This window comes from Strongylocentrotus purpuratus, unplaced genomic scaffold (assembly GCF_000002235.5).
Source record: "Strongylocentrotus purpuratus isolate Spur 01 unplaced genomic scaffold, Spur_5.0 spur5_scaffold_3, whole genome shotgun sequence".
Taxonomy (NCBI): Eukaryota; Metazoa; Echinodermata; class Echinoidea; order Camarodonta; family Strongylocentrotidae; genus Strongylocentrotus; species Strongylocentrotus purpuratus.
In genome coordinates, this window is record NW_022145609.1 from 4,880,562 (window position 1) to 4,907,162 (window position 26,601).

At 36.1% G+C, this 26,601-nt stretch overlaps 1 protein-coding gene across 1 annotated transcript in view; it reads left to right on the forward strand.

Moving 5' to 3' along the window:
- The first annotated feature begins 502 nt into the window (after positions 1-502).
- The window catches only part of LOC763418, a 45,543-nt gene continuing 19,444 nt past the window's right edge, over positions 503-26,601 (forward strand). The window contains exons 1-6 of the mRNA XM_011679911.2: positions 503-573; positions 1,183-1,257; positions 2,125-2,346; positions 5,533-5,657; positions 11,193-11,343; positions 21,754-21,827. Of these exons, the coding sequence (XP_011678213.2) occupies positions 567-573; positions 1,183-1,257; positions 2,125-2,346; positions 5,533-5,657; positions 11,193-11,343; positions 21,754-21,827 (654 nt within the window). The 5' untranslated portion in view covers positions 503-566. The remainder of the gene's footprint in view (positions 574-1,182; positions 1,258-2,124; positions 2,347-5,532; positions 5,658-11,192; positions 11,344-21,753; positions 21,828-26,601) is intronic.

The following is a 26,601-nucleotide window of genomic DNA, read 5'->3' on the forward strand; positions in this document are numbered from 1 at the left end:
GACGATAGCCCTGTAGATTTTGCACTTCACTCTTGTTGAGACATGATGGTTGTTCCATAGCCTGGTTCGCAGTCTTCCAAAGGCACTGCTGGCCTTTGACATTCTTTTCACCAGCTCAGAGTCGATGCGTCCGTCTTTGGATATAGTGCTGCCGAGGTAAGTGAAGTCATCTACCTGGTTTAGGGCTGTCCCATCCACTAGGATCTCCTCCTCCTCTAGGTGGTCTGTACCTGGTTGGAATAGTACTTCAGTCTTTTTGATGTTTATTTGTAGACCGAACTTCTTTGATGCTGATGAAAATACATCTATAACATGTTGCATCTGCTCTGGTGTATGAGAAACAAGAGCACTGTCATCTGCAAAGAGGAGTTCCCTCACGAGAATCTGTGTAGACTTCGTCTTAGCTTTGAAGTGTGCGACATTGAATAGGTCGGCGTCTTGACGTGATTGTATGTAAACGCCTTCCTCATTTTCAGTTTTCTTTAAATCATGTTTAGGTGAGTTCACAGAAGGGTCTGATTAGCTCTTTGACAGAGGAGCTTGAAAATACACAAACAGACAAGTTAATGCTAGGTAAGTTACTCACTAAATGGATATGATCATTGAATTAAATGAAGCAGTGGCCAAATGCTAGATGGAAGAACACATTAATCCCCTTTCCTGTCACTTTAACAATCACTTGACCTGGCCTGAGTAAATACTCCAGTGTTTGTACTGTTTTCATGTTCCAGACAATCTCAATGAAGTGTGAAGTCAGGTAGTGAATTTTCCCTCATAAGGATTCTGTGATATGAATTCATTTGTACACTATTGGGGCGTTGCAAGACAGTTGCAAACCAGTTGCAAATCCCCTAAATCAAGCGTAAGTCTTGCAATTGATCGCAACTCAACTTTCTTGCAACGCCCCATCAGTAAGAGAGATAGAGAGAGGGAGGAAAGAATAAAAGCTAGATCTAGTTAACTTTATTTAATTGTTAAAACTGTAATCCTAACAAAATCCTAGGAAATTTAGGAGACTAGTGGGGCTTTGCAAGAAAGTTGAGTTGCAATCGATTGCAAATATCAGTTGCAAATTTTGCTACTTGCAATCAATCACAACTTTATTGCAACGCCCCATATGATTTATAGAAAATGAAAAATGCTTTGATGTTTTGTTACATTGTTATCGTCTTGTAATTGTAGAGAAAAGCTTTCTGGAGCACAGGATAGCAGCCATTAAATCAGGATACTACCAGAGGCACTCTATTGATGAGCCAAGTAAGTAGGGTTACACAAACATGTAAATGCAGCATGAAGAGAAGAGAAAAGGTCCCTTCAATCATTCTGAACACACCACACAGGTTATGTTGGGGGAGGCAGTTTGTTGGGGGAAACCTTGCAAATGTCAAAATATCTTTGCATTTACTGGTTTCTTAGATTGAATAAGCTTCAGTAATTTATAATTGCCAGACATCGTCTTTTAGTTCATCTTGGGTATTAATTCTTTACCACCATGTGTGACATATAATATACATGTATATATGTCAAAAACAATACAAACCTTGCTTACATGTTGATTCTATCAAATCCAAGATGATATCAAATAATACACATATAACTAATCAAGAGAGAAAATGGTGCTAAGGTAGCGACTTCAATGCTAGATGTACAATTAAAGATAATCTGAAAGTTTGAATGAAAACTGACCATTATTAATGATAAAAAACTTATCTGATCGATTCCTAAATCCTCCCAACTATATTATTACAATTTAAATACATTTTAGGTGAATGTAGATCTTCACAAATCGATGAATTGGCTCTTTATACCATTCCAAATATTTAAGTGTTAACAGATTTTTAAAAGCCTGTTTTATGTCTTATTTTCATGGAAAAACAGTTTGGAACATTCAAAAATTGGTTAGGAGAATTTACTGTAAGTGGGTGATGCACAGTGATGACCCCTTCAAAGAAAACAATAAGTATTTTTGTGGTTTGAGAATTCTTTTCAGAATTTGTGCAAACTAGAGGGTTAGTACAGTAGAAGGAACAATGTTCCAACAATGTTACCAGTTCACTTTAAGTATTGTATTTTTTATTCATCTTGGACTAGTTCCCTTTTTTTCTTTTTTCTTGTCCAATTTAGCATCACCAAACGGAAGCAGTAAAGAGTCCAAGACAAAGAATCATTGCACGATGGGTACCGACGGAGACGATGAGGCTGATGATGAGGATGAGGATGATCTTCATCATGACGGGGATGACGATGAGGAAGAGGAGGAGGAGGAGGAGGAGGATGATGAGGAAGAAGAGATTGATACAGAGACTCTCATCAAAGCACTGGAGGCTGAAGCGAGGAGCCTGAAAGGTAACATAGTCTTTACATAGTATATGCGACCTGACAACATAAAACCAGCAAAGCGCTGCAAATCTGACAACAGATTAAATGCCAAAAAAGTTGCTTTCCCTTGATAGATGTTATTGACTGCTGTTAAATGTGAAATTTAGGTGCGTTCTACTAGAGAATGTTATACGTCATTGTAAAGCTTGGAATCTCTAGTTTCAACAGCAAAAAAGAAAGAAAAGAAAAGAAAGAGAGAGAGAGAGAGAGAGAGAGAAGAATGAATTTCAGTGACTTCTTTGTAGTCTTGATGTTATTAAGTTCTATATGCATGGTACTTGGAATAATAATATTCCGCTTTGGTATTGTGCTTAATACAATGTCTCTAGCACTTGACAGATATACTATTACCCCGGTCATTGGATTCAGTGCTTGCCCACTCACACTGTGTGCTCGATCTCCATTCCCCGGGGAGCATTCCAGCCAGGCATTACTTGATGCTCATAAAATGTTTGACCAACAATGACGGCCGCATCCTACCGGGTTCCCATTTAACAACTGGGTGGAGAGTAGCAAGTGCAGGTTGATATCTTGCCAAAGGAAAAGTTATTATTTTCCACTTCCTGGCTATTCATTTTGTTATTTCCCTCATTTCTTTTTTTTAAGAATTAAAAAAATAAAACTAGTCTGGAAAGTTGGTAAGAAAATTGACCACTTTTTGTTGCTATGCGCTTTGACAACAAGTATGTAAGTCTAATGTTTGTAGGTTTAATTCATACGGAAACCTAACTTCCATGCATTATGACCTAGTAACGTCAAAAACATTTTGTGTAAGTTAGTTTCAGTATGAACTCAACAAGGTGAATGACTTGAGTGCGTATGTGTACCTTGAACTGTAGCTGTCATAGACTCATCAGGTATTCATCCATTATTCAGATTATTTATAAAAAAACCATGTATTCTTTGTGACTTGTCCTTGTAATGAACCCACTCTCAGGGTCAGTAGCTGTGTTCCTACTTCAAGGTTTCAACTTTTTAACACGTCTCTATTAAGTCTGAAAGAAGAGAAATGGAGGTTAACTCAGGCAAATTTGGTTTGTTGTACATGAGCATGTATATCATTAAGTATATCATTAAGCAATACATTATAATTGAATAACAAAAAATTTGGGTATCATTATAATGAGGAGGAATTTCAAAAGGAATCCCATACCATGTTTACCACACACAAATATCTTGCTGTCCATCTCCTTGTGGACATAATTTTCAATATTAGTTTTCAAAAGTGGTGTAGTACAATCAAGCAATCCTTAGATTTGAGTAATATATAGGTCTATTTGTGATTTTGGTTTTTTAGCATATTCTCTTTTAAGTTTGGTTGATTCATGAATAATGTAAGATGAATATCACAAATTGGTTTCAATGGGTCTTGTAAGAGTGCTAGATCTGTGGATAGTCCAGTTCTAAAAGTTTAGTTCATACAAAGCATTCCACAGCCTATCTTCAAGAAATCTTTTTTGTTTGTTCCAGAAGATTGATGGATCTAGAATGTGAACACAACCAGAGTTCCTTACAAGGGCCCCCGAGGAATAGAATGGAATTTGTGCCACAAGTTGTCTTACAATTAACCTTGATCATGTATTGAATGTGAAATTATGAATGAGTGTGCCAAGTCCTTCTAAAGCCAACTCTGAATATTGATGTGAAAGAGAAATAAATGTTGTCAGATAGGTCAATAAATTTTATTTTACTGCCGTTGAAATACAATTTGGTGTCATCACAGATGCCATTTTTCACCAGTTTTCTTGAATTAGAATATGAATCTGTCATACCATTTAGAAGTCTTCGGTATGGAAAGAATCGCACGTAAGCAGTCAGAAGTTTTTGGCGTATGAAAGCCCGACTCTATTCAACAGCTGAGAAATGGATTAAGGAGATATAGGAAATAAAGTTACAATGTTTATTGCAATTCATGTTGAGTTAAGTAACATGAGGCAAATTAGCTAGAATGACCTAGTCATTTGTCTGTACGTTGAACTCCCTAAACCCAATTCTTCGAGAAGAGTTGAAACCCTGTCCTACTTTTATTTCATGTTCTGGTATTCAGGTTACTTGTTCAAACCCATTACAACATTTATGAGATATTAATTGATCTGATTTATAAATTGGTTAAGAAATTGCTTACATGTAGCATTTCAGTCTTGTTCAATTGGCCCTCGTCATTTAGATAAGATCCTAGCAATAATAGACTCAAGATTATTGAATTAATGAAATGATTCATCAAGCACACCATGTACTCTGTTTCTTGCACGTAGGCAGGGTGGATGTAACTGAGAAAGGCCTAGTAAATGCTTAAAACAACAATGTCTGTAGTTCCTTGGTATTGTATTAAAAATCTCTGTCAAAGTATGATATATTACATGGAGAAAGATTCACTCCTCTTTATTAGAGCTTATCGATTGATTGATCAATTATCTTGCTGAGAAAGCAATTTTATGTATGCTTGTAAGTAACAGAGGACCTATGGCTATATAGGGCAGTGCATTGATCTCAAATCTATGATATGTTCCCATACCAAGACCAATGCTCTCTCTAGTGCTGTATCATTCTGGTTACTTCTCTGAACCAATTAAATTAACCCTTCATTAAAAAAAAGTAGACGGATTTTAGTCATTTTATAGAATAATCCATTTGAAAGAATTTCATAAATCCAGAAATATTCAAAAAATGTGCTTTTAACATAGTATATAAACAGTTGAAATCCATGAGGTCATAAATATTGGGGACAGTGTGGATATGTTGTTGCAAGTATACATGCAACTAATGGTGCTCTAAAATGACAAAAAATAGGTAACTGAAACCAGAAATTAGAAATGGTTTGGGCTGAGGATTTGGTAATAGCTAAGTCACACAGTCAGACTGACTGATTCTTAGCCTTGGGAGGTAATGTCATTGTTTGATCGATCTGTTGTCGGTCTGATGCCGGTCTGATGTCGTTCTCGTTGATGTGACTGAGGTATAACAGACAATTAACCTTTGTATATAGTACCAGCTCTATCTGCTTTGGCATACTGCCATCTTTTGATGAAATCAGTATGAGTGAAACTAACAATTTGTTAGATTTCAAGCAAATGTTCTTTGGTAATAATGTTATTTCTTCTCTCTCTCTCTCTCTCTCTCTCTTCTCGCCTTCTCTTTCTTTATATTTATTAGGAAGAAGACAGAGTTTTGATATCGGAGGGCTGGTTGAGGAACGTGAGATTGCCGAGCGCTTTGAATCCGAGATGATCGACAACCCTCGACCAGGAGCGAGATGTCATGTGACCAAAGTAACCATGGTAAGTAGTCACATGACCAGACATCTAATATGCCAATGTGCAGGGAGTACTGCTGGTATAATAAATCTCCGTTAATGCAAGCTTGACCAAGATATGTTTTATTTTTATTTTCAACTGTTCAGTCATGAGAGAATTTTTTTACAAGAATTAAAAAAATGTTTGGCCAGGGGGGTTAGACCACCCTGCAAGGTCACTGACAGGTGGTAATCTCATCAAAGCAGCTCTCAATTAACATAAGAAGAAGGTGATCATGGGGACCAATGGGCACCGCTTAGGCATTGTTTTCTATATAGAGGGAGCAAGTAGCTACAAGTAGTAGAATGAGGCTTTAAAGCCATGTACTAGAAGTACTACCGAACAATCCCCTCTTACGCCATCTCGGGTCAGCTGTAACAGTATGTGCCATAACCTCGCTGCTTCCCTAGCTATGATGTTGGTTCTTGCATCAAGTCCTCTGCAAAGCTGAAGTTAGGTATTGGGATATGCACCATTGGCAAGTTGACCATGAGATGCCACTGTGCAATAAACAGTACACTGGGGCACAAAGTTCATGAGTTCAGTATCCCCATAATAGCCAGTCCTTGAAGTGCCTTGTTGTGGTACTCCTTTATCATGTCTTCCCTGGCAAAATGGGATCACAGCTTTAAGCCTGCATGCCCAATCCAGTCCAGGAATTTGTTGACTAATTAGAGGCACTGATGAGACTAAAAAACTACTGAATATGCCATCCGTGATTCACCTGGGATAGGCTGGGGTAGTGGCTAGTTGTACGGTATTCAATGTGGAATAAGCATTCATCTGAGACTTTATTATTTGTCTTGTATTTTTCCTACTTTATTTGTCTTGTAGTTTTCCTACTTTATTTGTAGAAAACCTTTTTTCTTTTCTTCATAGAACTCCATTGACCACTTTATTGGATAACTTGTTTAGCTCAAGGCTAATCTGCTACAAGGTCTGTCAGTGTTTTGGGAGTTCTTATCTGTCGAAACTTGTGAAGACGAAAATAAGCGATTTCTATTGCAGTTAAGTTTCAGACATTTTAAAATCTTAAATTCCTCTTTGTGAAAGAGTGCTGTCAATTTGTTTTTAGAATTTCGTTAATATAAAGTGTCACATGTACTTCAACAGTTTTATCAGTGAGAACTTCACACGTATCCATTCCAGATCAAATAGAAAATGTTATGCTTTGTTCTCATGTTAATGGTGAAAACCACAACAAGTCAAGAGCATTTACCACTATACCGCAGAGCTACAATACACCAGGCTCTTTGTTCCTGTTGAATGGATTATCTAATAAAATAAAGTTGAACAAATTTTCACTATATTTTACTTTCTAGCTCACCTGGTTCTGTCCTTTAAATGCAAGCCAAGTGTTTGTTTGAGGATTAGATACCGGTGTTTATATTTCTTGGTTCACCCTGAGGGTCCAGAAATAGTCTACGATGCTTTCCTGTAATTCTTAGTAGTTGCAACATGGAGCCTGACCAATCTTAAAGGGATTGTTTAATAATGTTAAATCTGAGATGCACAGCCCTACGTGTTATCAGTGTTTGTGATATGGTGCAATATTGAAGCCCTCAAAAAATTGCGCTTCAAAATGATCAAGAAGTGCCTCTAAAAAGTAAAAATCTTTGAGTGACCGGTTTTTCCCCAATAGACTGTAGTGTTTTGAAAACCGTTAGGAAAACGCAAAATTTGGTTTTGATTTCCAATGATAAGTATCTTGATAATCAGACAGGCGATCGGCTTGTAAAAGTAATGGGGTTCCTGACTGACCTAAAGGTTTAAAATTATCATGAGCTAAATCCAGGAATTTGTTTCAGAATCTGAGACAAAGTTACCAGATCCCTTTAATACATACTTCTTTCCTCAGTAATATGATATGATTTACCTATGTTATGAGCTTTATGCTTTTCTTCACATTCTGTAAGTTAGTAAGCACGATGGTCCTTTTTTTTTTAGCGTCTCTACATAATCAATATTATTTTTTATTTATTATCTAGATGCTACTGAATTCCATATTCCAGGGTCAACATCAAACGTGGCCATTTCACCCACTGTATGTCTTTCATTCATAGGTTTTTCTCCAAAGTTTGGAAGTGTGGGAAAAGAATTCTGATGCTTCACAGATAAAAACCATGGCAATAGCGGAGGCCGGAGGGAGCATTCAACAAAAATCGTCCAAACTAAAAATTTAAGAAAAAAAAACAGATTCAGCAAAATATGCACAAGTTGATATACCGGTAGTAAACTTGCTGGGAAAAGCACAACTCATATTTGGACATCGGCGGAACTACTAGCTCAAATACCTAGTCTTTCTCATTTATTTGTAGTCGTTGGCATTTAGTCTCACCTTAGCTTTGGTTCTGTGAGAATCATTTTCCTTCATTATTTCAATAATACAGACTACCTTTAACCGCATTCATGTAAGTCTACTCAGTAGCAATAGAAAACAAGGTGCTCGCCCACGCATACTGAGTTCTAGCAAGTAACTCCATATACCATGCTACAACATTCATGTTGCTTTCCCTTTCATTATCCAGGCTCACGTGAGAGATCTGGTTTCCATATTTGGACAAAGCTATTCTGAGCTTGCGTGCGTAGCTTGCACACTTTCTGTTTCTCTCATTGTGTATGGACTTGGTTTACCGTGGAATTTCACTTCCATGTCTCCTTTTCTTCTCCTAACCAAATGTTAAAGGTACAAGTGGAATCGGGCTTCATCATGTCTTTCTGTTTTCCCAAAGTCCCTGAATACCTTTCTTTCCAACCATTAAATCAATCAATGTATGGCTGGGAGTATGAATAGTTATTATCTTAAGTTACCCATACTTATGTTCATTTAGTGCTAATATGACCGGAGTGTTGGCTCAGTCAGTCGAACCCCGGCCGCGTCATACCAAAAGACGTTAAAAGATGGGAATTGTTGCTACCATGTTTTGCGTTCAACAATAAGGGATAGAGTAACGTCGATCTGGCGCTGCTCAGTGGATGCCGGGCTCACGATCAATTGGGCAAAAAGAATTTCCGTTTCGGTTTTAAAAAAATTTGGAGTGAACAATTAAGCTATGATTATTATTATTATTATTATTATTGTGTTGTATTGATTTATAATATCTATGGAAAACACTTTAACGCAATAAAATAAAATTTATGAAAACAAATGAAAAAACAGATTTTAACAAACCTTCACCACCGAAGTGACATATATATACATGTATATGCTGCCAAATGATTTTGGTAGAACCCATATAATAGTAATAAGTCAATGAAGATAAGAATATAAGGAGAATAGCCTAATAATTCTATCCCCATTTGTATAAAAACCATCTTAGACTTGAATGTGAAAGGTTGAGCTGTTTATTTTGGTTAATGTGATTTCCAGCACACTTACATGAATTTATTTATAACTTGTTGATCCAAACAGCTTGTCTGCTGCATAAATACCCAAAATAGAACGGCTTTAATTCAGTTTCTCTCGTAATGCAATTCCATTACATGAAATAAGCTTTAAATGCAAAGTTATTTTAGGAGGATCTGACTCTCGCCTTTAAAAAGGTTGTGTAAATTTGATGGAATGCTTTTGGGTAACCTGATTTACTCACTTACGCACACTCGAACAATGGAGAGGTTTGATTGATGCAATAATGAAAGTCCTTGTACTCTGTTTTGTGACATGCAGCCAAAAGGCTGCTTGAACTGCCCCTGATTTACAGATTTGAAACCCATCACTATATCCTAAATTGTACATGTTTGTATACAAACGTGTGAAGTTTCATGACTCTCTTCTCTTCCAAGTCTAGTATTAAAAACACATTTATAGAAATACAGGATTGAGTAAGGCAATATCATGTCAGCACAATGGTATTTACATGTACTTGTCCACTATTTTCCCCTTGAACTTTAACTGCATGTAAATGATGGATACCTCTTCGATTTTCACTGAGTGATGTTACCATTGTTCATTCGGGTAAATTGCTTGTCATCATGGAATGCTCAAATATGAAAAAGGCATGTCTGCCACTCAGAGAATTCAGCAATTGTTTGTGTTTCGTATTGCAAACTATAAAACAACATTCTCTACAATTTCTATCTTTTGCCAAATAAAGCTTTTAAAAATTGTTTTAGTTTCTCTGTGATGAAAATTTTATTTCCAAAAATCGTGCTTCATACAGGTTAAGTCAACAGATTAACAATTTCTTATGTAGATTGATTTGTCCTGTTACTAGATTGATTCAGATTAATGTGGTTAAAATATTCCCTTAGTTTATACAAAGTGTTTCCACATGTTTGTTTTATGAAGATTTATTTCTTTCTGTTTGTATAAATGTAAATGTGCAAGGAAACTGATTTACCTTCCTTTTCTTTTCTTTTTAATAATAAAAAAAATGCTCAGACAGAGGTCTATGGACTTTCTAGTATCTGTTTTGATAATATAAACACTGTTCTGTAAAATGTTCAGATTTTTCCTTTTTTAATGTGATTGATTTTAACTTGTAGTGGACCACACACACTCATACAGGTATACACACCCACACATAATTGGATGCCCTATATGACACTGTTAGCTTGTTCTACATGTGCAATAAAGACTCCTTTTTAATGTGTTAGCTGTCAGACTATAATGCCATCTGCTCTTCTAAGAAATTATTATTAAATTATAGTGCATGTTAAAAGAAACCTTTTTACAAGTTGACTAAGCGGTATGTCAAGAATTTGCCATGATTTTTAACGATTTCTGCTTCAGATTATTCAGAAACTTTCAGTGTAAAGTCCGTTATTTTATTTTCTGCGACATTTAGACAGTTAACATTGGTCTGTTGTTAAGTCCCTGTAACAAAGTGGTTCATACTCATATCTGTTCACTGTTCAAACATAAGGTCCCAAGTTCAAATCACAGCATGTAGTTATACTTAAAACAAAGCATTTGTGTTAATTTTGTGTCTCTTTCTCCCTCAACTTACGTAAATGTAGGAAATGGGATTAGGGTAGGATTAAAAGACATTTACTAAACTTGGTCGAAACCCAACATAAATTTTACTGAATTTCGGACTGTCAAGTGAATAGTGACAACATATTAAAAGTTGAATAAGATATTTATTGGGTTATTTTGAGTCACAGGACACAAGTCTGTAATTCATAGCTTTATTTGAGGGAACCAGGGCAAAAGCACTCTGCTTTCCTGGAATTAAGATAAATGAGAGATCCTGATTTGCAATATGAGAATAGAGGATTTGTGATATTAAATGGTGAAGTAGTACCTGTGTTTTTTTTCTTCACAGATGTCATTTTACTCCAATCACTGATTTTTATGATTAGCCCTAACTGTTTTGATAACTTATTAGATATATGTCATTTACTTGTTTTCAAGCTGAAATGTAATTGTTTGTGTTAAAAGCTTTCAAACAGCAGTCTCCAAATATGATTGATGGTAACTAAACTTAAGGATCTTATTACCGGTATAATCTGCTGCTCATGGCATTTAAATGATTAATACAATACTACCATGGTAACATTAAAGACATATTTATACAGACTAGCCTGTCATCCACAATGAGAGAACTGTATCAGCTCCGCTTAAAACAGTTGGGGGATCCTTCCATCTTCACCGAACTCTACTTCTGTGGAAGCCTTCACCATCCGGAACGCATCAACAAGATCATGAGTAAGGGATTTTCAGACGAAGGTAAGAGAACTGTGGAAAGAGTGTGGAAGAGTGTGTTCTTTGGATCGAGGCCATGTATTGTTGAAAAGTGGAGAAAAAATGGGATGATGTGTGCTATGGAAATAATGCGGAAGGATGTTTACTGTGAAAGGAATGTGTGTGGGGAGTATAATATGAAAAGGATTGGGAAGGGTGTTTATGTTAGAAATGATGTCAGAGACCATGTGATGTGAAAGGCATGAAGTGAGATGTGAATTGTGGAAAGAATGTGCGAAGATCTATACTGTGGAAAGAATGTGAGGGGGTGTTAACTGTAGAAAGAATGTGGGAGGGTTTCTATTGTGGAATGAATGTGGGAGGGCGTTTACTGTGGAATGAATGTGGGAGGGTGCGTACTGTGAAAAGGATCGTGGGAGGGCGTTTACTGTGGAATGAATGTGGGAGGGTGCATACTGTGAAAAGGATCGTGGGAGGGCGTTTACTGTGGAATGAATGTGGGAGGGCGTCTACTGTGGAATGAATGTGGAAGGATGTGTACTGTGAAAAGGATCGTGGGAGGGCGTTTACTGTGGAATAAATGTGGAAGGGTGTGTACTGTGAAAAGGATTGTGGGAGAGCGTTTACTGTGGAATAAATGTGGGAGGGTGTGTACTGTGAAAAGGATCGTGGGAGGGCGTTTACTGTGGAATGAATGTGGAAGGATGTGTACTGTGAAAAGGATCGTGGGAGGGCGTTTACTGTGGAATGAATGTGGGAGGGTGTGTACTGTGAAAAGGATCGTGGGAGGGCGTTTACTGTGGAATAAATGTGGGAGGGCGTCTACTGTGGAATAAATGTGGGAGGGTGTGTACTGTGAAAAGGATTGTGGGAGGGCGTTTACTGTGGAATAAATGTGGGAGGGTGTGTACTGTGAAAAGGATTGTGGGAGAGCGTTTACTGTGGAATAAATGTGGGAGGGTGTGTACTGTGAAAAGGATTGTGGGAGAGCGTTTACCGTGGAATAAATGTGGGAGGGTGCGTACTGTGAAAAGGATTGTGGGAGAGCGTTTACTGTGGAATGAATGTGGGAGGGAGTTTTCTGTCAAAAGAAAGGTGGAGGGTGTCTACTGTGGGAGGGTGTGTATTGTGGGAAGAATATTGGAGGTATTTACTGTGGTAAAATTTGGATGGTGTGTGTACTATGGAAAGATTGTGAAGGTGTATACTATGGTTTAAACAAGAAGATGTCTACTGAGGAAAGAACATGAGATAAAGTGTACAGCATAAAAGACTTTTGGAGGTTGTTTCTTTTAAAGAATGTTAGGACATGTTTAATGTGGAAAGAATGTGGGGGAGTGTATCATAAACTTTGATATTATCCCACAGTCGCATGATGAAGCTTTATTACTGCACATGGCATTATTCCATGTTGTAGCCTTACTATATTGTGGCATTATACCACAATTCCTTGTTGTAGCTCACTGTGGGACTTACATATTATTATTATCTATATCAGGCTGACTAGAGAAATAACACAATTTTACTTTTGATTTTTGATAATCAAGCAATATTTTATCGACAGTTGAAGTTCCCGGATGACAACTTTGAAATGTAATGTCATCCGAGTACTGCGTTAAGATATCAAATACACTGATTATTGTACCACTTGGAAGCTAAATATAGATGATAATATTCCCTATAATATTAAACACTTCGGCTCATGCATCGTTGATCAATCATCCATGTCAACATTCTGTTCATGCGAAATTTAAGTCATCAAACACTACAATACAGTACCAAGTAGAGTATGAAAATATCTAAATTATTAGATGAGCAATTTAAAATCACATGATTATCATTTTGGACAGTTATTCAAAATATTTCTTTCTTTTACAACCTGCGCGAAGACATCCCTTCACCATTCCATACGCAAGTTGACAATCAGGTAAAATGTGAATGATTATTACCTCATTCTTCTTTTGGTTTACCGGTAAGTGCTAACTAGACAATAGGTAGTTATAATGAAAATGTCTCTAGGGGCACATAAACACTTGTTTTATTTCAAACAACAATGTCTTATTAGTATCAATTTTTGCAATTACAGATACAAAATTGCCTTTATCTTGAGAACTATTGTCACAAGACACAATCATAAATCAAAATGGCAATAAACATGGATTTCTCTCGATGAAGAAACAAAAGGGGCAATTCCAGATGGGCAGTACCAGAATTAAATAGTTTTTGTGCCAAACTTGTGCATGCCATGGATTAATGTTTCATTCTCGCTGATTGATATCCATCATAGTATCAGGTTATATGCAAGGCTCAACATTAACACGCACCCAGGACATGTGGGCGCCCAAAATTCCAGAAAAGTTAGTGTGGAGCCCTATGATATCACATGGCAATTCTACAAATTCCATTTTTGTTCTTATGCTCAAACATCAAAAGATCGTTGGTTACAGGGTTACTCTTAGAATTTAGCATATTCCATGCTTGAAATTGCTAAAATATTATTTTCAATTTAATTATTTTTCATCTTTTTTAGCTTATCCAGTAAAGCTTTGAAAAGCAGTCATTTGCATACAGGGGATGGAATGCAGATGTCTCTGACATACACATATTCCTTTTGTCCATGCCGTTACTATCTCTTTTCTTTACAATAACGTTATGCCTTTGTTCAATAATGATATATATATATATATATATATATATATATATATATATATATATATATATATATATATATATATATATTAAAGAGAGACATAATTGCACATCATTAAGATATGTTATCATATTATTACTGCTATAATAGATTCATTTAAAATTCATTTCATGTTAATTGGCATTTTAGACTTTAATAGACTTTAACATCCACAAATCAAACTTATTCAACTATTGTTGTAGTGTTTTTTGTTATTGTTTTCTGACACCCGGAGTCAGAAGTGCTGTGTCTAAAGTAACATGTGACATTGATTGTCCTTGCCCTTTGCTTTACAAAACCTTCTCAAACTTTCCTTTGTAATGAAAGTAATCCTAGACATATCATTTCTTTACGACCCTCCGATTTGAGGATGACACCATTGTTTCCCCTCACCCCGGCATATATCTCTGCCATGTTCCAGATCTCAGGCGGGTTCATCTAAAACTGGGTTTATAAGTCATCTGACGGGCATCTCAGAAGACAATGAAATCTGACAAGCGCTGCCATGTTTCCTTTCATGTATCTGTCTGACTTTGCAATAATTTGTCATCAACCTGACACATTCTTCAAGCCAGCTATGAATCATCTCGGGGTGCATTCAATCAACACTTTTTCATCCTAGAAAAAGGTTTTCAGAGACGTTTTTAAAACGTGTTTAAAATCGCAAACATTGTATCTCAATCATGATTCTATAACATCATTATTGTGGCCTGCTTCCGGTTTGGCCGACAGTCGACCGTAACAAATTCAGAAAGCACACAGTGAAGTTGACCTATACTTCCTGGGTCAAACTGCACATTGTGATGAGCAGTGGCTGTGTTTTTTAACGGCGTTTTGATTCATGATTCATGTTTGTGATTCTAGCTTCAAAAAATCGCTTGAATGCACCCTTGGTTGTTTGAAGACTGTTCATCTTATGGCAAGCTTATACCAAACTTGTATAAATTTGTATAAAGAAACGTATAGTGAAAGAAGCGTACAGACTCACTAGATAACAACATTGTTCAAAAGAAACATTGGATGAAGAAACTGATTTTTGGCAAGGTTTGTTAACAGGACAGCCTGCCAATTATGAGTATCACTCTCAGCCCTGCCAATTTTTACAATTTTCATACGATACCACGTTCAGACTGGAATGGGACGCTGATTTTTTTTATCAAGTTTTTGTTTGAAACGATACCAAAAAATACTTTTTGATATACAATATTCAGACTTCAAAATTTCAATGATCATATACAGTGAAACCGGCCCATAAAGACCATCCAAGGGAGACAAGAAAAGTGGTCTTTACAGACTGGTGGTCTTTATGTACAGGTTCCTTAAGTACATGTTACAATGAGAAAACCATTTCAAGGGAAACCAAAAATGTGGTCTTTGGTTTGAATGTAGCTATATGATGAATTTTGGAAGTCCGATAGCAGGGTTATTCCCATTTTCCCCAGTTCGGATAGCTTTCAAGAGTACTGAAGCTGGTGATAATCCGTGGTCAGTACTCAGAGATCTTTGAAATTTCAGACAAGTGTGAAGTCCCTTTAATAGGAAATTTGCTAAAGTTTCTCGAGCAGTATGCAAGCCTGCCCTCTTGGTTCAATATCGCATTCGGTGACTTGACCTAAGTCATACTTGGGTCAGACACAGGTCAGACCCAGGTCTGTCATAGATTAGATAATGGTCAGACTTTGACCGATGTCATATAAAGTTGTTCATGTTAAACTTTGTTGGCTTATTCATAATTGCTCTCCACATACCTGGCTTTCATAATGTTTTATTGCATACATGTCATGTCAATCACACTGTACTTTTCTTTCATAAACTTGTTAATTTTGCCTCTATGTGTTTTCTAAATGTTTTATTACTTCAAAATTCAGTCTCGTTGTTAAGCAGAACACAAAGAAAAACAATAAAAACCTCTGTTTGACCATTTTTTTCCTTCTAATTGTGGTAAAGGAGTAATTATGGTCATCACATTAATGTATGTAGCACAAAGGCACTTGCTTTTCTGTCTTCTGATTTAAGAAAAAAGAGAAGTTTCTGTGGTTCAAACTTCCAATCAAAATTTGTATTTTGAGGTGACGACCACATAATACACAGCAGCATTTGTTCAAGGAGACTCAACTTATTGCAATTTCCCACGTCAAAACCACTATTTTGTACTAATAATATAACCGAAATTTTGCTAAACCGTTGTAATACTAATTATCCGGAATATGCTTTGGGTTTACAATACCTTTATATATTCGTGTGAAAGAAGTTATTCGAGAAATGTGGGACAATCATATTCCTTCTCAGCTCTAGTAAATATTAAAGAGGAAGTCCACCCTGATTAATAAATTGGTTTTAATAGCTGCAGATACGTCACAGCATTGTCAATTCGTGTTTGTGTCATGAATTTGGTTCAAATGAACAAATTGGAAGCATATGCGATCCTACAATATTCAGTGATCGTTGTCGCGGTCGAAATCGACTCTAAAGTTATGAAATTGTAAATAATAAACTCTTTATGTTGTATAGCTCCCTCTCAAGGTCAAAATATTAATGAAGCTTTAAAACAATGTTTCTTGACTAAAATCGACCGATTAGCTATTCCCGGTTGGAAATGATATATCACAACTACATATTCTGAAACTTTCATGGTCGCAGCTATCATTGTATGGCCGTAGGGGCTATTTAAAGTTTATCAAACTTTTACGGGGGCACCGGTAAATTTTTATATTCAATTTTTCTCAAAAACAGAAGTGTTTTAGGGGCTCTATTTTCTAGTGCTTACAATACATCAACAGGGGCATCCAAATATATCAAAATAGTAAAGATTCACTATCCACCCAATTTCCAAAATTTCCCAAAACGTTGTATTACCTTTAACAGATAGCTATAGTTTATGTTCCCCGCCTTTTATTATTTTGTTGAACAAGAGTTTTGAGTTGGGTACAAATTATTGGTGAAGCATGTTTGTATGGAACATTCAGTTTGATATTAGAATGATATTCAATGGTTGAATGAATAATGATTATAAAGACTGTATCTCCATTCTCATGTACTGGTAGGACATATGTGAAGAAATAACAAAAACAAACCATCAATTTTTTTTTTAAAGGTGAAGTCCACCCTAATATCAAATTGGTTTAAAATAGAAGCAGAAAAATGAGAAAAACAGGTCAGTGAAAGTTTCAGCATAAACCCATGAAAATAAGAAAGTTATGAATTTTTTCAAAGGTGCAACTAATCAATCACATATTATTGATATTAAATTCTGTGATGTATCTTGTGATGTATCTTGTGACGTCCATTCCCATTTGCGGTGTACTAAAACCTTCAAAAATCTATATTTAACCCTATGAAAATTTTCAATCATACATTCACCTTAAATATGGTTATTACAAATATGTTTTTATATCATCCCTGTATGAAACAAATCTATTTTATCATCAATAACTAAGAAAATAAAAGTTCCATACAGAAAAATTTCGAGCCAGTTTGTGTTTCACTGATGACAACTTCAAAAATTCATAAGTCTTTAATTGGACTTTGCTTGAACTTTCACTAATTTGTTTTCTCATTTTCTGTTTTTTATTAAATCCAACTTAATATCAGGGTGGACTTCCCCTTTATTAAATGTACCACTTTCATTTAATATGTTTTGTTGATTGTGACACTTTGGGCCATGCACTTCTGAAGTTCTGAGTCGTGTTAAATGTTGAATCGTACCTTTAAGCCAGATACTAGCTTGAACTTAGCTGGCGAGCAAGGGGGGAGGTCTGACCGCAGCATTGCTGGTGAACTGTGAAAGTAGTTTCTGAGCCATGCTCTGCACTCTGGGTTCTCAACATGAATATTTCTCAGCACAAAAACATGAAATGTTTTCCAGCACAAAAATATGAATACTGCTGACAGTTTGTTGACAAAATGTCCATTGTCCCTTTCCAGCCTCCTCCCTCTTCCTCCCTCTTCCTCCCCCTCCTTCTCTCTCTCTCTCTCTCTCTCTCTTGATCTCTCACTATCTTTCCATCTTCCCTTTCCCCTATGTCTCTCTCTCCCGTCCATCCTGTGCTTGCTCTCCTCTTTGGCTCTTGCTCTGCCTACTTTAAAGGCATGGTTTAACAATGTTAAATCTGAGATGCATGGCCCTACGTGTTATCAGTGTCAGTGATATATGGTGTAATATTGAAGCCCTATAAAACTTGCGCTTCAAAATGATCATGAAGTGCCTCAAAAAAGTAAAAATCTTTGTGTGACAGGTTTTAACATACTCATTTTCCCCAATAGACTGTAGTGTTATAAAAACGAATAATGAAATTTCGATTTTCAATCATAAATATCTTGATAATCAGACAGGCGATCGGCTTGTAAAAGCCATGGGATTCCTGACTGACCTAAAATTTTATAATTATGAATGCAGCATGAACTAAATCCAGGATTTTGTTTCAGAATCTGAGACAATGTTACCTAGTCATTTTAAAGGTACACGTACATTTGATTTGAATGATTAGATGCCTGTCTTTCTCTGTAGGTGTAATTGTTGTCATCAGAAATGTCCAGTTTCTCATGTCTCTTCTTCTTGTTCTCATTATTCTATATACCGATACATGTATTGCCCTATTTTTCCCCCTTTTAATTAGCTTCTCCTCCCTCATCTTCGTTCTCTTTTTATTTATCTCTTGCTCTTCTCATCCCATTTCCGGTCTTGATAAGCGCCATGACAACCATTGTAACATTGGTATAGATTGGTCTTGCAGTGGAGACAGTTATATTATCTTGAAGCCTTTGTTATACATGTATCTCTATCCCACGATAAATACAGTGTGGCACACAGACATGATACTGTTAAGAGTTAATATCCCTCATGTTCCCGCAATTTTTGTCCAGCCTTCTGTCTCCTAGCCAATTATAAATTTTTTGCTAAAATTTAGCTTGGCGAGGATTACTGTCTTCACCTGCTGATTCATAAAACCATTGTATTAGGTCATGGCACTTCCTATCACATGTAAGTTCTATTTAAAAGTGACAACACCTGCTTAAAGAGGGATCACACATTTGAGGAATGACATTTATGGAAACACTCTGATGAGACTTTGCATTGTTTTGGTTTCTATATGTACCTGCAGGAAACACTCATGTGAATTTATGTAAATTTCTGCTGAGAATATATTTGGTCTACTTTATGTGATGAAAACATTTAGGCCTATAGCACATGATTTCAAGATTACGAGAATCAGCTTTAAACAAAATTTGTGTCCTCATCCCACCTTGCATATCTTTTTCTTTGATATTCTTTGATCTCCATTTCCTCTCCTTTCTCCCACCTCCCCTCTGTCTCCATTTCTTTGCTTGCCTCCAATAATCATGACGTGTTCTTGGCAATGTCCCATACCTATGTCACTCACACCTCATTCTGCCAAACATGCTTGCTTCAGGGAGGGATTTGACCCTTGACCTCTGTATTTCATATTGCCTTTCATGTTCCAGCTCACCCCAAAACCCAGCCTTCTGGAGCCAAACCTACTAACCCTACCAATGTAAACTATACTTTAAACCCCCCATTTAGTCAAGCAAAATTGATCATACAGCTATATGAAAACCATAGGCTAAAAAAATCAAAGAATTTATATCCAATGCCCGTGTGACTATTTTATTGAACAAAAACTGTGTAAATTGGGCGTGGCTTATTATGAGTATGAACTGATACATGTGTAAGGGGTGAGGTAGTCCAGTGGTTTGAGCGCTTGACTGGAAGTGCAAAGGTTGTGGGTTCGATCCGCAACATGGCACTAATGTCCTTTGCCAAGCCATTAATCTACATTTGTCACTCCATACCCAGGAGAGAAATGGGAACCTGATGGAAGCGTTTTTTGGTAGTAATTACCTTATGCCCCCATGGTGGCCATATGGTAGGAATACTCCCAAGGGAGTGGAGATGGTGCACACTGTGCTTGAGTGATACTGATAACCAGGGCCCCATCTTATAAAGAGTTGCGATTGATCCAAATCAATAGGAAGTCCTTTAATCAATCACAAGTTTGCAGTCTCCTATCTCTTATGTTCATAGTTGCGATTAATATCAAATTTTTATAAGACCGCGCCCTGGGTAATAATAACCTGTAAAGCGATGAAATATAGGGTATTTCATATAAAGCGCGATATAAATCCAGATTTATCATAATCATGCGGATACCGGCGCTATATAAATATCCATATTATTATTATTATTATTATTGAACAGATGCTAAACCATGTATGGTCTAAGCTGACCTCCCCAAATCCAATTTATCAATACAAAATTGTTATTAAGTCCTACAATATTCATTTCCCATGTGTATGCACCTTTTGGTATTTGATGATTATTTTATTATTATTATTATTTATTAGGCCAATCATAAAAGCACAATACAATGACATTTTGACAGATCATACAATACATAAACAATACAAGAGGAAAAGGGAGGGAGCAGCGTGTGGGCCATTTGATGATTATTTATGTTTTTTAGATCCAAATGTGGTATACATTCTCTAGTGTGAATGTGCTGTTGTTTGATGTTGTGCCCCCATGCAATCAATCACGCTCTCTTTTATTTTACCCAGCTGTGCCTGCACGGACATTCATTACCATCAACAGTTCATCCAGTCAAGAGCAGTCACAAAATTCATGTTCATATTTATTTCTCTCTAAACATTCCTGTCTGTCATTGGCATTATATTCATGTATTGGAGCACATATAAATACAGTAAAGGCTGGGCATCAAATAAGGATCATGGTCATTTCTGTCATCTGTTCAATATAAATGACAAATTTATATCTGAGGAGTATGGTGGAGCTCATACATCAATTTATCCATTTCATCATTATTCTTTCCACTCATCGATAGTAATCCTTTCCAACTCCCTCCAGAATTTCTTTCTTACCTTCCAAATAAAATAAAATGGATTCTTGTAAATACGTATTTGTCACATCAATACCATACGAGGCATGAGCTCATTATACACGTAGGTCAAAGATCACTTGAAGTACACATGATCTGAAATGATCTGAAATCTTGTACAACATCATTATTATTATTATTATTATATTGATGAGGCCTAAGGGGGTGGTTGGGGGTACTACTTCAACAAGGCAGCCAAAACATTCCAAACAAGCATATACAGGAAGCTTTCATGCCTTCAAATTTGGAGACTAGGATAAAAGCAACTGTCAGGTTTTCCAAAATGCAGACAGGGGTTCCAAAATGTTTACCACGTCCCCCCCCCCCCCCCAACATTCCTATGTGTCACAGTGTTTTGTGGATTGTGTCCAACCCACCACTGACCTCAGCCGACAATTTAATTAGAATCTTCTCCAGTTTGTCTTTGAGTTCTAAGCTATATCCTTGTAAGAATTGCACATTAATTTTAGGAATCTGTCAACTTCAGAAAAAAAGATTCCAACATTTTCAAATCCTGTAGGCCTATGAACTGATAATTTATGTTTTTTTCTCTCACAAAGTTGTTTTGCTATATAAAATAGTATTTTGTGTGTAAAGTAAATCTAATATTGAAAGAAAAAAATCCTAACAGAAGAGGCGTAAATATTCACTCCTGAATGATAAACGCCTATAAACCAAAACAATAACAACAAGTTGCAAATATTTGTGAAGTTGGCTTAAATTGTATCCTTCTCATATTTTATTTGTCTTTTAAGAAAGCTTGAGGTATGATACGGTTTCCTTTCATTCATGAGATTCTCTCTCATAATTTGGTTACTTTCTTTTATCCAGATTTGACGTACGGAGAGTTTGGAGTAGGGCTGTATTTCTCAAGCCACCCAGGAACTGCAGCTCACTTTTCAGCAGTAAGTAAATTTCTTGATAGGGACCACATTAAAGAAATAAGAGTACTAGTAGTATATTTGTATTTTAGGCATTCCTGTAATATGCACTCTTAAATTATGATTATTTATTATGATTTTATTTATTATTATTGTATGTATTGGGATATTTTTATTATTTTATTTTATACCCTGCATCAAAAATTTATTGGTTTTGATTGGTATAGAGCTCGTCACGTGACCAGAAATCATTCAACTATTTTATGGTGCTCTGAAAAAGTACTATTTGGGAGTACTATTTGGGGGTTGAAACTCCTTTTTTAAATTTTTTTTTTAATTTAATTTTTTTTTTCTTCAAATTTCTTAATTTAATTCTTTTTCATATTTTTAATTCTTTTTTGATAAAAATTTAATTTTTCTAATTCTAAATTTATTTATTTTTCCCCAAAATTGTAATTTTTTAAATTATTATTATTATTATTTTTTTTTGATGCAGGATATAAAACAAATATACCGTAATTAACGTTGTATAAACCGCCCTCGTGTTTTAACCGCACCCCTCTTTTTTTTTTTTTTTGCCGACTTGGAAAACAGAAGAGGACCTAGGATAGAACCTTGTGGTACGAAAAATTGGAGGAATTATTATTATAAACTACATATTGAAATCTACCAGAAAGATTACTTTCAAACCAAGATGACAGACAAATTTGAGTGTTGTTCTAGTTTCCAAGTGGTGAGTCAACACACGGATTACTGAGCTGGGAGACATTGCCAGGCATAGCGCCAGGTGGAGGGGCATAAATCAAACTTTAGAAGAAAAAAAAAATTATTAATTACGGTACCATGCCTTCTTTTCAAGGTACTGGTTTAAACTTTGGGCCTCAGTGACTCCAATAGTACTTTTTCTTAGGCTCTCTCCAAAAGATGAATGCACCTTCAATGTTCTCAATCAATCTCCCCTGTTGTGAATGATCACTCTCATGGCTCCTCATCTTGAATAAATACACTCCTGCCTCCGTAAGAAGAATGGTGGATTGAACTCGACCTACATGTTCTCTCCCGCCAGCTGCAGACTATATGAAAAAGGGGGCGACTTCATTCAAAATTCTTTAAAGTTAAAGACCAGTTCTGGTCCAGCGATTGCATTGTGAAAGAAACGGTCTGGAGTCGATCAGAAAAGGTTAATCATCTAGTATATAAGTATTGGTGTGTACTGCAAGGTTCTGGAATAAAAAAAAATGATAAGAAATTTGGCTTAGTCTTGGTAAAGTTACAAGCACTGTATACAGAAAGATGTATATGGGACTACGCGACACGTGCGCAATATCTATCAGGTCCAAATAGATATAATAATTTACCAAATATATCAATTATAGTAGGCGGTGACCCGGCACAATTTGTATCATCATGTATTAGTTGAAACATATTCTTTCCCATGATTGTTTATAAGAGCTTCCATTTCATTTTTTTGAGAGGGGGCGTTTCCAAAACTGGTCTTTACCTTTTAAGGGAAATCCAACCTTAATAGACAACTACTCTAAAAGAATGCAGACAAATCTGAGAAGCTGACTGATGAAAGTTCTAGTTAAATCTGACTAAAAATAAGAAATTCATAATTTTTTTTAATGAGTAGTAATTTACTATGTGTATGGGCACTTCGAATGGACTGAATCGGTAATGTCACCGTGATGGAGTGCCGGACTACTTTCCTATTTGTTCCAACACACAAAATTACTAAAGTTTCAATTTGTATGCCTCCGTTACGAAGTAACTGGAGGCATTATGTTTTCGGGTTGTCCGTCCGTCCCTCCGTTCCATTCTCGTTATCACGTTATCTCAAGAACCGATTGATGGATTCCTGCCAAACTTAAGTCATGTATGTATCTTTCAGAGCTAATGAATTCAGTAGATTTTGGGGTCAAGAGGTCAAAGGTCACATTGCTCATTATGTATGCAAAAATAGCTTGTGATGGCGTTATCTCAAGCACTGATTGATGGATTCCTGCCAAACTTAGGTCATGTATGTATCTTGCAGAGCTGATGAATTGATTAGATTTTGGCGTCACGAGGTCAAAGGTGACAGGGCTCATTATGTGTGCATAAATAGCTCTTGATCACATCATTAGAACCGATGGACAGATTATCATCAAACTTAGGACATGTATGTATCTTGCTGAGCAAATGAATTGATAAGATTTTGGGGTCATGAGGTCAAAGGTCAAAGGTCATTGGGCTAATTATATATGCAAAAATAGCTTGTGATCACATAATTATTATTAGAACCGATGGATGGATTACAATTAAACTCAAGACATGATGTGTCTTGCAAAGCCAATGAACTGATTAGATTTTATGGTCATGAGGTCAAAGATAAAAGGGTCATACATGTTTATGAAAAGTAGCTTGTAATCACGATATTCTGAGAACCTGTTAATGGATTACAATTAAACTTGAATTTGAAAAATTGCTTCTGTTTTGGTTTGTGAAATCGCTCTATGGTGGAGGCATCATTTTTGACTGCACGCAGTCAAAGTTCCATCTAGTTAAAAAATGTTTGGCTTAGGAGGGTCTATTCTGTTTATAGGACCTACAATGATATGCTATCCATATATTTTGAGAAGTGCCCCAAGGGATAAGACACTTAGGAGAAATTTATGATATTTGTGTTCAAACAGGATTTGCGTCCTATGTCACAATCCACTGACCAAAATGCCAATTTGAGATTCGCATCGACTCGGTGATCTCATATTTCAAACATTCATAACTTATTATTGTGGGTCAGATTTATTTCCAACTTTTGCCATTCTGTTTATCTCATTTTCCTGCGTTTATACAAATCAACTCATTACAAGGGTTGGATTGAACTTTAAATAAAATTTCTGTGAAACAGCATCAGAGTTAGATTTTCAAGACCTGTAATCCCCATAATAAGAGAAAATTTAATTATTCTAGCCCTTTTTTCATTTGAAAATACAAATGAATTCAAGCTCATGGGGCTCAGATTTTGGAGTTGACCGACATATGGGCTAAGTTTGGTGTTTTTCGTAGAATTTGGGCCAAACCATACCACCAAATAGGTTACCTAGATAAGCAATAGCATACCATGTAAATCAATGCATATCTTTAGTAAAATTTAGTGACTAGAGAATTTGGTGGGTGTTTTTCTGATTTTGATTTAGATGCCAGTTCAAATTTCTGACTTTTGTTGAGGTAATATATTTTATTTTCAGGAATAGGGTACTGACCAACAGTCGTAAAAGTTTCTTTTAGTGGCATGCAATTGCACTTTCCTGTCCGTGTCGCTTTTGTTAACATCGTTCGTAAAAGATTCTAGGGGAATTTTCTAGTTTACCTGTGGGCATCGTTATTCTGGGAAATGTTTTTTACGCTCTGATCATTAAATCATAAGGCGCATTTATACTGTCAAATACCTCTTTTTCTAAAATCGCGATGTTTCGCGCACCCGTTTACACTTGTGCTGAAACATCACCGACTGAAAAGCTCAGTGATGTTTTGGCGTGTTTCAGTTGATAATGCGCATGCGCGGCACTCCGATGCAAAAACTATTATTACTATTATTATATTCTTTTTCTTTTTTCTTTCTGTCTTTCCATATGTTATTCTTTGTTTCTTCCTTCTTTTACCTTCTTTTATGTTATTCTTTGTTTTTTATTATTCTTTGTTTTTTCTTTTTATCACCTTCTCTTATGTTATTCTTTGTTTTTATCATTTTTTCACTTTCTCTTTCAGTCTTTCCTTATGTTATTCTTTTGAAAAATTGAGGAATTATTATTATAAACTACATATTGAGATCTTTTAGAAAGATTACTTTCAAACCAAGATGACAGACAAATTTGAGTGTTGTTGTAGTTTCCGAGTGGTGAGTCAACACACTGATTACTGAGCTGGGAGACATTGCCAGGCATAGCGCCATAAATCGAAACTAAAAAAAAAAAATTAAAAAAAAATTCTGTACCTGTGTATAAGACGCACCCCCGACTTTCAATTTTTTTCAGCGACAAAAAAGTGCACCTTGTACATGGAGATTAACGGTAGCAGGTTTATAGAGAGAGAGAGAGAGATGATGGAACGAGATTTATTTGTTTTTAGCTTTAAGAGGCACCAGGCTGTGAAATAAATATTTTCTTCTGTATGTTTTGAGTTTCATGCTGGTATGATGCTGCTACCATGTATCGAATGGAATATTACTTCTGTGAAGATACATTGTAAGTTTCAATAAAGATACATGTACATACTGTAAAAAACAAATAGGCACCTGTAGTAGCTGCAGGACTCCACACTAGCTTTTTGGGGAAGAGGTCTGAAATGTACTTTTTAGAGTGTGTGTCTATGAGCTCTATGTTGAATATATGAGCATTGAGGGTCCGGATGTCAATTTTAGGGCACCCTTGCCAGTAGACAAATGCACACATGCAAACATATGGAAATAAATTCCAACGTAACTCCTGTTGCTGCCTTGATTTGAAATCATGTATACTTGTTAAGCTCTTTAATCCTAAACAACTTAAATGTTTAGATTTTACGGTGAAAGATATATGAAAGGTTATTTTTGTGCATTTGGGGGAATGGTCGCCCGTAGAGGTAAGGTATACTGTTAGCAGGGATAAACATGTAGGACCGGTTTAGAGGAGAAAACACTTGTTGTAGAACTTCCCTTGCAACAGAAGAACTGAATCTGATATACCGTAGTTCCTTTTGATGGTTTAATACAGAATATATGTCTTTCATCATACTTCATAATGTCATATCCCACTCGGGATGGTCTATGGAGGCAAAG